The 13068-nt window shown below is 53.6% G+C and overlaps 1 protein-coding gene across 1 annotated transcript in view; it reads left to right on the top strand.

Moving 5' to 3' along the window:
• The window catches only part of ppp1r12a (protein phosphatase 1, regulatory subunit 12A), a 61666-nt gene that overhangs the window by 21947 nt on the left and 26651 nt on the right, over nucleotides 1-13068 (top strand). Inside the window, exons 2-5 of the mRNA XM_064342027.1 lie at nucleotides 2080-2210; nucleotides 6905-7042; nucleotides 12489-12527; nucleotides 12741-12885. Of these exons, the coding sequence (XP_064198097.1) occupies nucleotides 2080-2210; nucleotides 6905-7042; nucleotides 12489-12527; nucleotides 12741-12885 (453 nt within the window). The remainder of the gene's footprint in view (nucleotides 1-2079; nucleotides 2211-6904; nucleotides 7043-12488; nucleotides 12528-12740; nucleotides 12886-13068) is intronic.

Raw genomic sequence — 13068 nt, 5'->3', positions numbered from 1 at the left:
GCTCCTGCGCTTGTGCTGTTGTGATCGCGATCGCGTCGACGCTAGCCTCCGAGCTAACTTCACGCGTAGCTTTTCGTTTCCTCGGGCCCTGTGCATTTGGCTGCCGCTCCGCGAACAAAAAAAAAACCCGCTCGCCCGGCAACCAAACGCCGGGTGCCGTCGCCGCGGGAGCCCACCGGCGGCTAGCGCCGTGGTGACTGATCGCCGGGGAGACCGGACGTGTTCTTTAAAAGCGGTCGTCCGGTGTTTTCCTGATTGGCGCCCCCGCTCTGGGTTGGGGGGGGGGTGGGGGTGCGCGTATGCGCGTGTGTGCGCTGACGCCGCGCCGGTGACTCACAGATCTCCGGCGTGTGGAAGATGGAGCCGCGGCGCCGGCGGAACAGGTTTGAGCGCGGACGCGCTCGCGCTCGGTCGCTACACGTCCGAGGGCTCCCGGAATGCCTGGCGCGGGCCCCCGGCCTGCGGGAGAGCGGCGGCACACTACGCGGCTCTGCGCTAGCATTCCGCGCCGCCGCAGAGGCTAACGTTGCCTCATCTCCTTTCAGGTCTTCACAAAAGGGACATATCTGTAGCGTCTTGTTGTGATTACAAAAAAAAAAAACTGCCCTTAATGCTCCACGGCAAGGAATGCGAAGCCCCTCCTCCTCTCAGCAGCATCATTTTAACCCTTTGGAGGGCAGAATGTTTCTCAGAATCGGGAAGTCGGTGTTCTGGAGCTCCGCCGCTTCACAGTCACCAGCGCCGATTGTGACATCAGCATCAGAATGTTCCGATGAGAACGTTCTAATCGCACGTTTGTGATCTTGTAAATGTCAGCCTGTCTCAGGTGTTCAGTGGTGTTCAGGCGGGAGTAGGTGCTACAGAATGCAGCTTTTTTTTTTTTTTGCCTACGTCTCCACCGGTGGCTGCTGCGCTGGCAGGGCCCCTCGGGCACCTTTAGCCGTCGTAAACACGGCTGGATCAGCAGCAGGAGGGAGGTCCCGGCGCGTAGGCGGAGGTTCTGTTAAACGCGCGTGACGCACAGGTGAGCGAGCTAGCGCCGCCTGCGCTAGCCTCGGGGCGCATAGCTGCTCCTCGGCCTGGGAGATGGAAAAGAAAATGGGGAGCAAAGCTGTCTGAGAGCATAAGGTACAGAAGGCATGGGGGGGGGGCGTCTTACTCAGGAAAGTTTCCGGAAAAGGCTTGTGCTGATCCCCCCGAGTAGTTTCACAATTCAAAACGGGCCGTACGGACACCTTTACTAAGAGAAAGATTTGCAAACTTGTTTGTGAGTTTAGTCGAAATATCCTGAAGCAGTTTTGAAGTGGAAAAGGAAGTGCATAAATAATTTTAGACTGCAGGCTTAAATTTGACAAATGTTCACGAGGTGTAACAAACCACATAACACAGGTTTCCTAGCTGTTGGTTTTGAGACCATCGGGCTTAACTGGAAAGGGCCGGTCGGTGAAACGCGGAGGCCAAGTGCCCGGTCAACAAGCCCCTGTGCATGCTGGGGCCCTGCGGAAGTGGGGCGGAGCCTATGGTGCAGTGGGCGGAGCTCCGACTGCCTCGGGGGGGGAGTGGGATTCGTAGGAGGTGGTCTGCACCTGGCCCTCCTCCTCCTCCCTGTCCTCCGGCAGATGGTCGGGCGGTCGAGCCACGCGGACAGGCTCTCTCTCCCTCTGCCCATATACGGTGCGGTGAGCCGCCCAAATTTGGGCAAGGACTCGGACCAGATGGCCATGCGTGGCAGGCCAGTGCTGCCATGGCAACCCGCAGGGTTTACAGGGGCTTGCTGAGACGGGGAGGGTTTCGGGAGGGGGGGGGACTTAGTCGGTTTATGCTTATTATTTATTGATATTAGCGTCATTTCATACAGTGTTATTAATAGCGCTCGCCTACACTCGCCTTCAGGATGTCTGTCTGAAAATGAAAGTCATTGCACCATAAATAAAATAATTTTTTGAGGCCTCTGTGATAAATAACTTTTTAGCGTGGTAGTTTTAAAGGACCCTATGCAGACTGATGAATCTGTTCTCAGTGGTTCGGGGGTCTGTTTCTGATTCCCTTTTTCCTAAAACATGTCTCTGTGCTTTCCAGGCCTGCATAGACGATAACGTGGACATGGTGACCTTCCTGGTGGAGCACGGGGCCGGCGTCAACCAGCCGGACAACGAGGGCTGGATCCCGCTGCACGCCGCCGCCTCCTGCGGCTACATGGACATCGCCCAGTAAGGCTCTCCCTTTGAAACGGACCTTTGACCTTTATCAGGCTGTTGTGTGGCTATTCTCCTTTACGCCACACCTGAGTGAGGTCAGCCGTGCTCCCTCCGGCCGGCCCCACGCAGGGCTTCCGGGTGCTGGAGTGTCGACCGCACAAACGCAGCCGGAAGCGATGAACCCCCGACCCAGAAGCCCCGCGAGGTCGCGTTTCACCCGCGGTACCGCGCTGTGGTGACGGCCTGTCCGTCCGTTCTCTCGTTTGTGACTCCAGTCTGGAAAAAGACTGAAGCGCTTTTGAATTCGCTTAAGGCCATCAGATACCCCCTCTGTTATGCGACTGCGTTGGTGTTGGTCCGATGCTACTTGCCGGTATCGGTATTAGGCCAGTCCTGCCCCTTAAATTCGAGCAGCGCGCTGGCGATAGGAGGATTAAGGCATTTATCCGACCTCGGTGTCACGACGTGTAAACAGTGCGGTAAAGTGCGTTAAGACGAACCCTCCACCCCGCGTGCGAGCCAGCGCTTGACTAGCCGAGAGAGATTTCGCTAATCCTGAGGCCAAGAGAAAACGCTGCCAAGATGTCGGCGAACGCCAGCTGCAGGCTGTCGCCGTTTCTCATTCCGTCCGTGATGCTGTCCCTCTTTAAGGGGATACCGTCACAAAAACACTTCAGAGGAGAACCAGGCCCAAGACCAGGCCTGAGTGATGTGTGATTGCTAATCACGTCATAATTTTGTTTATCGTTTAAACGTTTGATCAAGAAGTATGTTTGAACTAGCGCGCCGAGCAAATGTCTGTTTCTCCTTAATTAAAAACAAAGTTGTTGCAGTTAAGTGAGTGTTTAACTTTATGTTTTTGCAAGGGGAAATGGGAACAGTTGTTTTAAACGCGTTTGTAATGGTGGTGTCGGAGGGCTAAGCGTGGCACTGGTGGAAGTTAAGCACAGCCTTCAAGCTGATTTTTATGTCCCGAGATTGGAACAGTCTTAAAAAAATAGAGTCTGTGTCCTAGAACTCATTGCTTTGAATGGTTAGCAGTGATTATTGCGTCAGCGTTAAGAACACTACACACCTTAAAGGGTTAAAGAACCGTTGCCGTTTTGTACGAGTGGGGTGTAACTGGTCTGCCGCTTGGCACGCGACGCAGTGGGGATCGCTTCCTGCTTCCGGGTCGCGCTCGCCAGGCAAAATCACTTCAGCACAGTGGCGGGGCGGACACGGCTCGTCGGTTCACTGCCTGCCTTTCCAGGAACCGCAAGCTGGACGGACGCGACGAGCGGTAATATCCACTCGTGTTTGAATTTACCACAAAAGAAAAAAACTCAGCGAGACTGCGGCCGGGGGAAAGGGAGCTGCCGGAGCAGACCGAGCAGATGCCCACCCGGCTCAGCCCAGAACCTTTGAGTGCGAATCTCCCGAGCGCCTGGACCAGACGCCAGTGCAGTCGCAGCCTTAAAAGGTCATCGGTGAGGGGTTTGAGACCCGGCCGTCTCGCCCGTGTGTAACGCTCACCTTCCCGCTGCGAGCCTCGCTCTGCGGCCGAGCCTTTTCTGGGGTTTTTCCGTTCCGTTCGAGGCGTCTGCCGTGTGGTCGCGGGCTTCGCCGACCGCGGTTCTGCTGGCGCGGTACCGGTTACCGCCAAAACCCAGCCGGGGCGCCTTCTCACGCGGTGGCGGTTAAGGTTTCACCACGCGGGAGCACGCGGTCGAGATTCACACCCGCGGTGTCCTGAAACGCCGCCACCCCCCCCCCCCACCCCCACCCCCCGCCCTCTGCGGCCGAAGGTCGCGGTGTCCGTGGAAACACGGGTAGGGCGCTGTAGTGGGCGAAACCGCATGTACCAGTGTGCGCCTATCAGAGCTGGTCCCCCGTGTTCACCTCCTTAGTAACGTTCCTTGCGATTGGCTCGTTTCCTCCGGCGTTGCGGTTGCCGTTCAGGGAGCCACGGTCACGGCGCTGTTTTCGTAGCTAAGATTCGGGGGTCTGATATCGCGTTGTGACCCGCCGGCATTCTTCAGCCTGACCTTTCCCGAGGTAGGAAATGCCGTTTATAGAAATGGGAGCGCAAGGGAGATTTTTTTGTCGGTTGACATTCGAGTCGGGGAAGGAGAGCCGAGGAGGTTAAGTCGCGCTCATTGTTCCCCCCGCTGCCGCCGCCGCGCTCCGTGACCCGGTTCTGCTCGCCCGTATCGCGTTTCAGCCCCGCTCTCCCAAAACGCCTCCTGTGAAAACAGCTCCGAGTTGCCGCAGCTGGTCGTCGATTGTTTGCGATCGGGTCTCGCCGCCGTCGCTGTTGTCTTAACGAGCTTCGAGCTGGCCTGCGCGGCGTGGCGCCTCTGCACTCCTGCACTTGTGTACTTGTGCACTCCACAGTGCTGTACCATCTGGCCTGCCTTCCCTGCAGTGTTGTGATGTCCTCAGACACTTGCCGGATTAAAGAAGAGCGTGTTAATTTCCTGAGGTAGGAAGCGCTTGTGGCTGAAGAGGCTGGGGATATTGCATTGAGCGTCTCGTCTTGGTCTCTCCTAAGCCCACTCTGAGGATGCACTGCTTCAGTACTTCCCTGAGAGGAGCCATCTGGGTTATTTATGTGGCAAAATAAAATCATGTGTGTTTATTCATCTCTTATTTATTTTTATTTTGCAATAAACGGCCCTCGTTGATTAAGGGCTGTTTCTGGCTAAATTTGAGGCGGATTTCGGGAGCGGTGTATTGGTCCGGATGGCTCACGGGGGTTGAAGATTGACACGCGTCCCGAGTCAGTCACTGGCCGATTAGTCACGGGGCATCTTTTTCAAAACTGGGCGAGAAGCAGCCAGCCTGCAGGGATCTTTAGGAGACACAGAGGACGCACAGCCCTCTAGCGCAGAGTGTGGAGCTCCAGTCCTGGAGGGACGCAGTGTGGATTTCCCGGGCGTTTGGGCCTGATTGATTAAGTCATTGATTTGGCTGGAGGCCGCACAGCTCGTTCTCCAGGTCTTAATTGGCTGCTGATTGAAGGGAACCAGAGCTAAACCCCCCTGGACTGGCGTACGATGCCCCCCCCGCTGTAACGTCAGAACCAGACCCACACCGCAGAGGCTCTGAACACACTGGCTGTGAGCGAAAGTGGTTTTGGCCGTGGTAGTGACTGTCGCGCTCTGCGTTTCTCATCGCTCTGAATCACGCGTTTGGAGGCCCCGGGTCCGTGGTGTGGCGGATTCAGAGCCGGTCTGCGGTTCCTCAAGACTCCTGTAACCCCCCGGCCAAGATCCACAGACGCTGTTGTGTGGTCGAAAAAAAGATGCCGGTGCGGAGGAGGAGGAGGGAGAGCAAGAGTGAGAGTATGACTACGTTAGTGGGGGAGAGGTGTTGGGGGGGTGTGGGGGTGGGGGGGGGGGGGGGGGGGGTCATCAGCGAAAGCATTTAAATACCGTGGAAGAGCAGCCCTGTGACAGGCGGAGGGACGAGACTGCTTTTGGAATTCAGCGTTTTCCCAAACTTATAATAATGAAAACTCCACCGAAGATTTATCAGATGTTTTAAACCGCGCACGCCGGGTTGGCTCACCGAACCGCCTGAAACGCGTTGCGGTTCGTAGCCTGTAAACGCACCGGCGCCCGAACGGGCCAGCCGCACGCTGCCCCACACTCGTGACTCATGAAGCCTGAAGGCGTTGGTGGTATTTTTTGGGCTGCTTTTCCAGCGTATGAGCATTTAGCCTGACTCCCACGTGGAAAAGCAGCTTTTGCAAATGAGCATGTTAGCTGCCTACTCGTCTGGTCCAGTCATTTCAGTCTGTGCTTTTTTTATCAGCCGGCCAGACGGACAGTGCACTGGGTCAAAGGAGACCGTGTCCTGCAGTAGAACATCGCGCCCGCAGACGTGTGTGGTGTACACCGCGCGTTCTGGGCACTGGCACAATGCAGGGAAGCTTAGAAGGAACGTAAATTGTGATGGGGTATTGATGCAAGAACACTCTGTCCCTGGATGTTAATTGAGCGAGGTCTTTATTTTTTGGCCTCTCTTATCTACGTTTACTGTTCACAGGGACTAAGCATCATGCATGCACAGCATACATACTCCGCAGGTTCCTGTATATATCTTCCTGGGTTACATTTAATTGTGTAAGTTTAATTAGGCAGTTAATAATTAGCCACAATAAACTAATATTCTCAATATTCTTTTTTTCAGTTCAAATGCTCTTCACCCACTCAGTTTTAGAGGTAACCGAGTTCTAAGGTCGCTTGTCCAAAGTTAAGATTGGATCTGGCCCAGTCCTGCATATGAAAGCCACTTCCCAGTGATTTGGGAAGTGGCCCTGCAGCTCCTGGTGGGGTGCTGCAGTTGCACCCTTGAGCAGGGTGCTTAACCTGAAGTGCTTCAGTCAATATTATGCTGTGTAAATGTATTGTATGGAAAAAGAATGTATGCTGTGCAAATCGCTCTGGATAAGAGCATATGCTAAACGCATAAGGCATAAATATGAAAATGTGTCTTGGATGATGTCCTTATAACTGCTGAATTCATGATGATAGCTAGCTAGCTTTCTTCCATGTGAGATGACAAACCTCTCTAGAGTAAAATTTGATCTGGTCCTCACATCCCTAGCTGGTACAGTATTTTGTCGTTGAGTAATTTGGGTGAAGGAGCCCATCTGAAAGCCTGTGCAGGCCTCTGCCTGGTTTCCTGTTTCCTGTCTGAACCCCTGTGGGCCTCCGCAGGTATCTGATCGGCCAGGGGGCGCACGTGGGCGTGGTCAACAGCGAGGGGGAGACGCCGCTGGACATCGCCGAGGAGGAGGCCATGGAGGAGCTGCTGCAGAACGAGATCAACCGCCAAGGTAGGGCCCCCCCCGCCCTGTACACCCCACCCACCCCCAACCCCACCACCCACCCCCCTCCCACCCCGACCCCCCCCCCCCCCGTAGAACGAGATCAATCGCCAGGTGGCCCCCCAGCCTCTACGCCCCCCACCCACCCCAACCCCCTCCCAACCCGACCCCCCCACCCCCGTGACGAGATCGACCGCCAAGGTAGGGGACCCCCCCCCCCACCCCACACCCCCCCCACCCACTCTGCCGACCTCCTCGGCTGTGACTGGCCCAGTATCCAGCGATACGCCGCTCAGACTGCGAGCAGGTGTGCCTCTGCTTCTCTGCTGCCTGTTCTGGCTGTTTCCCCATAAACCCACCAGCGACTGGGCTCTCCCAGTGCATCCAGCCTGTCTCTCACCCTCAGCACTGTGACTAGAATGACTGAAACACGAGCCTGGTCCGCTCAGGTTAAGGTTGTGTAATAACGAAGTGAGCGCAGCTTCCTCCTTTTTTGGGGGGACATTCAGAAATTCAGGCAAATTTGCACACAAATTTATGCAAATTGGCTCAGCTTCTTTTTGTTTCTAAGAAATGGCTTCTGGAAGAGCTGCACGCAGCCTGCTTTTAATTTAAAAGCAGCCTGTCGTACTTTCTCCTCCGAGTGTTGGAGAAGTCTTTAGCGAGATGGAAGGCAAGCCGATCAGTCCTTTTATCGTCTTTTTATGCTATTTATTATCAGCCTTTTCCATTACCATTATGTAACCATATTTTATGGACCCACCACTGTTTCGTTTCGCTAGAATGACAAATTAAAACATTCACACAAAACAAGTAATGGGTGGCATTTGAAGAAAAAAAAACCTCATCACCCCACAGCTAATATGTTTCTGATGTGGTCAAAGGCTTACATTGACTTTCCCATGAGCATGGTGGTAAATAATTATTACTTTTTAAAATTATTGCTGCTGCTCATGAATTGCCAGTGCTTCTCAGAGCAGCCACATGCAGCTTTAAGAGAAGACAGTGGGACTGCAAGGCTTCCATTTGTAACCAGACACGCCACGGTATCCCATGAGGCCGTGCGGCACAGGGGGGGCTCTCGCCTCTCCGCACTCCTCCTTCACTCACACCCGCCATCCCGCCGCAGTGACCCCAACACGGCCTTGGCATGCCAGGATGGGGGGGGGCTTGTAGAGCGTGATCCCACCGGCCCTTGAGGCCTTTGCAGGCAACACAGAATTCGGCATTAATGACCCACGCCCCGTGCCGCCCCCCGATCGCACGTGCTCTAAAGCGCGTGGGGGGGGGGCTTAACCGCCACTGTTAATGGCAGCTGTCAGGTCTCATTCGCGGGCGGGCGGGGTGCGGGGGGGGCGGGGGGGGGGGGTTGACTGACGCGCCGGAGCTCGGGAGCGACGCGCGGACGGTCTCCACGGCGATCGCGCTGACTGACAGCCGCGCCTCCTTCCCTCGGGCGCTCCCGTGTCAGTGCCGCTGACGTGGAAACACGCCCGTCTCTGAGAGCGGTACGGGCGCTCGGGGGACGCGGCGGGCGACGGGACGGAAGTGTTTATGACGTGTGATATTTATACGCGCTGTCAGTTTCTGCTCGTGAGTGAAAGGGTCCGTCTCAGCCGTCGCCGTGGATACGCCACCTCAGAGTTTCCCGCCGGAGTGGATCTCCACTCGCTTGCGGCGTGTTGTGTCACCGTGTTTCGCAACCCTGTGCCTGTCTGTGGAGATGACTCCTCCCCTCGCCCCGGCAGTACAGGCCCACACCTGTGACCTCGTGCCCCCTGACCAATCAGGCCCTTCCCCTGCCACCCAGACTCTCACATGACCTCACTGACCATGTGACTGCCTGTCACTATATGAGGAAGTAGGATGCGGGTAGAGGAGGGGTCCTGATCTTTCCCAGGCAGTTCACTCGGGAGTGAGGTCTGTTGTGGCACTTTGGTTGCGTTTCTCAGAAATGCCCAAAAACTCCACTCTGCCGTGTGCCATGCTGGTTCCCCCGGTCGTCCCTCACACTTCCCCATGCGTTGTCCTTCCTGGCGGTGTGTGTGCGGTGTGTGTCTCTGTGTGTTTTTTTTTTTCCCTCAGTGGTTTCCCGCTGACCCGAACATTAATTTTTCCTCACAGAAGACGGGCACGGCGTTGCGAAATCTGTGCGCTCCACTCCTCGCCAGCCCCAGCGGCTGTATTTTGAGAAGGAGCGTGCCCCGTTCCCCACGCTCCATGCTCTGCCTAAATGTGCAGCGGTTTCTCAATGCAGTTTCGAAACCCTGTCCCAGTAGCCTCCGGCCTTCTTCTTCTGTGGTCTCGAGGAGGTCTTGAGCAACTTATCTTCACTTTTTCTCCAGCTAGCTCCACACTTCCAGTGACTTTGTTGTTCAGGTTTCTCTCTGCTCAGTCTCAACGTTTGTCAGTGAAGCAAGGGTGGTCATCACCCTCTGATTTTTAATAATTGTTATATTTTTGGGGGGGGGGGCGAATGGCATCCGTTAGAACGAGCGGGATTGGACAGTTTATGCGTCATTGGGAAAAGTCTGTACTGGGTGTAAAGATGCTGTTGTGCACTCACATCTGACTGTGCTAACATTGACCCAGTCCAGCTCCACTCATAGGCCTGCATTTCCATTCTCCTTCTCTTAATATGCTGCTAGTAATGCTTCCCCTTTTGCTACGTATCTCGGACGATGGTGAAATTAGAAAGCGTGCGCTCTCCCTGATTTAACTGATTGCATCAGTGTGACCGTGGGATTCTCAGAAGAGAAGAGAAAAGAAAATATCTGGGGTTTTTAACCGAAGTGTTTCACGAAGACATCTCTCTTCAAAGAAACGCGGCGCTGATTCTGCTTTTCTGTCGCTTGCTGTTTCCCTTTTGCCTGGGTGGGTTCAGGGCACGCAGAGCGTTTCACACAGAAGAGCAGGAAACTCAACTCATAGCCGGATGCTGAGAGTGCCGTCCGTTCAGCCTGTTCTCCTTACTGTACCTGTGATGGGCTTTCAAAACCGATAAAGTGAATGTGTGTAATAGGGATTGGTTGTATATTGGTCTTTTTAAACATCTTACAGTGTTAACCCTAATGACAGCCTGGGGGGTGTGGCGTCCATTTTAAAAAATCACTGTAGGACCATGATCGATATTTTGTGAGAGGTCATTTTACACGGGTATCTGATTTTAGGTAGGAATTGATTGGGCCCTCACAGAAAGACAGCACACTGTGGCTGTAAGCAGCAGCTCAGAGGACCAGGCCTCTCAGGGCTGTGCTGAAGCCAGCACGCAGTACCCCAGTATACACCCACAGCACTGGCTCACTCCTGGCTTAGGCTGGCTCCTCACTCACTGCCTTTACCTGCACCTTGGCCTCACCTCACTCACAGGTGTAGAGCTGAGCTGTGCTGTGGCAGGTCCACACCAGGTACACTGCATCACGCTAAACTTTTGTCTTGGGATGGCTTTCTTACAAATTTTTTTTTACAAATGCTCAGAAGAGAGGAAATTAGCATGTCTGCTCGAATGTGGCTGCAGTTAATTTATTTTTAATTATTTGTTATTTTTTTTCTCTGAACCCATTTCACAGTGCAACAGCTTTCGCCTCAGTGCAAAGCCAGCAGCACCCCTATCTGAAACAGTTCATTTAGCATCCCGCAGCTCTGTGGCTACATAGTTCAGAACAGCTCAGTCCACAGACGCTCAACAGAACAGCCAGACCACAGACACTCCGCAGAACAGCCAGTCCACAGACGCTCAACAGCTGTGCTAATTTACTGCTTATGATGATTTACCGCGCATCCCCGTCGAGTAGGGACAAGCGAGCGCACGTCTTCGGAAGCGGCTGCCTGCTCCGGGGCGGAGGGCCGGGGGGGTGACGTCTCGCTCGGGTCGTTCCGAATTTTATCAGCCTCCGCTGTCCACAGAACGTACCAAAATAAAGACTCTGTGGTGAAGACGGCTTAGAGTTAACGTGTGTTTTAAAAAAGAGGTCAGCAAATTTGGGGTGCCAGCATCTCCCTCTGGTGTGCAGAGGCGGTATTGCGTTTTATGCTTGATTGTCAACCTGCAGGATTGCGGTTTAATGTCGTGAAGACTTGGAGAATATTTGAACTACTTGATGCCGTGTCTAATATTCAATTCTATAGCTACGGCCTATTTACTGATGGTTAAGAGTACTGTTGGAGTGTACAGTAGATAGGACACACTTCATACATACTGAGGTGATACTCCCATTTTCTTTTTATTGTTCTGCATTGCTGTGTCTGTTTACATTTCTGGCATGAAGAATTTTGACTGTGCTTTCCTCCCCCCTCCTGCACCCTTTTATTACAAGTGTTGATGTGAGGGGGTAGTATTTAATTTCTTTGAGTTCATGTCAGGAACTCAATTTGAGTTACTCAACATTTTGGTTTTGTTAAGGTTAGGCCATCAGTTGATGATACTATTGAAGTTACTTCTGAACATGATTTCCTTACGTACTCCAAATGCACTTTACTGAGTTACTGAAGCCTTTCCTCAAAATCGTGTAGAATTTGCTTGCCGCGATGTCAAATTCCAAGGTTAAATTTCTACCATTTAAAAATTTTCATTAAAGACTACACGTCATTTGCTGTAGCTTGTTTCGCCTGATATGATTTTAGGTATATTTCTTTTTTTTCCCCTTGGGAAGTTTGATAAAACACTGCAGGCAAAAACATGACGGGCTGTTGTTGTATCAGATGAGACATGACAGATCTGATTGCATTGTAACAGATTTGGCTATTGTGTTTCAGAGTTCGTGAAAGGTCCCTTTAATTTTGACTTGATTGATTGCCTTGTTCCTCACACCTAGTTATTCCGGTTAGGTGGCTCTCCTGTTAAAATGGGAGTTAACAAGGAGATGTGTGTGGGTATACTTATGTCTGTATGTGTGTGCATGCGTGCGTATATGTGTGTGTGTGTGTGTGCGTGCGTGCGTGTGTGTGTGTGTGTGTGTGTGCGTGCGTGCGTGTGTATATATGTGTGCGAGTGTGTGTGTATAAGTGGGTGTGTGTGTGTGTGTGTGTATATATGTGTGCGTGTGTGTTGTGTGTGTGTGTATATATATATGTGTGTGTGTATATATGTGTGTGTGTGCGTGTGTGTGTGTATATATGTGTGTGTGTGTACGTGCGTGTGTATATATGTGTGCGTGTGTGTGTGGGTGCTTGTGTATGTGTGTGTGTGTGTGTGCATATGTGTGCGTGTGTGTGTGTGTGTGTATATATGTGTGTGTGTGTGTGTGTGTGTGTGTGTGTGTGTGTGTGTATATATATGTGTGTGTATATGTGTACATGCTAACGCTGCCCCCCCCCCCCGCGTGCACAGGCGCCCGGGAGGAGGACGATCAGCGCGGACGCCAGGCAGGGCTGAACGCGCCAGATAACATGCCCTAAGTCGCGGACGCGCAGCGTGCGCAGCGGGCCGGATTAAGTGCGCACCCAGCCGGCGAGGTTTTAAGTGCCCCCCGAAGGCTACGCCGAGGTTTTAAGAGTCCCCCCGAGGTTTTAAAGTGAGTCCCCCCCCCCCCCCGAACACCCCCCACCCCCTACGCCGAGGTGCATGCACACGTACTTGTGAGCAGTTTGAAATGAGCACAGCAGAGTTAAATATCACAGAACTCCAGTCCTCCCTTTGCCAGATTTGAGCAGCCCGAATCCGAGAGCGCCAGATTTGCCTAAATCCCCCTGATGCTATTCCCGTCTCTGTCTCTGTGTGCGCTCAGGCTTTTAATCCAGGCGGGGTACGATGTGAACATTAAAGACTACGACGGCTGGACCCCCCTGCACGCCGCCGCGCACTGGGGCAAGGAGGAGTCCTGCCGCATCCTGGTGGACAACCTGTGCGACATGGACGCCATCAACAAAGTGGTAGGGTCCGGCGTTCCTCCCTCTCCGTGCGGTCCTGTCGAGCGCGGGTCGTCAGTCTGTGTGCTTGGTGCTGAGCGCGGTGGGTGAATGTGGAGTATTTGGTTATTGGTGTTGTTTTGATGGTGGGTCGTCAGTCTGTGTGCTTGGTGCTGAGCGCGGTGGGTGAATGTGGAGTATTTGGTT

Source organism: Anguilla rostrata, chromosome 7 (genome assembly GCF_018555375.3).
Source record: "Anguilla rostrata isolate EN2019 chromosome 7, ASM1855537v3, whole genome shotgun sequence".
Lineage (NCBI taxonomy): Eukaryota > Metazoa > Chordata > Actinopteri > Anguilliformes > Anguillidae > Anguilla > Anguilla rostrata.
The sequence above is the reverse complement of the archived record's forward strand: the minus strand, read 5'-3'. Positions and strand labels throughout refer to the sequence as shown.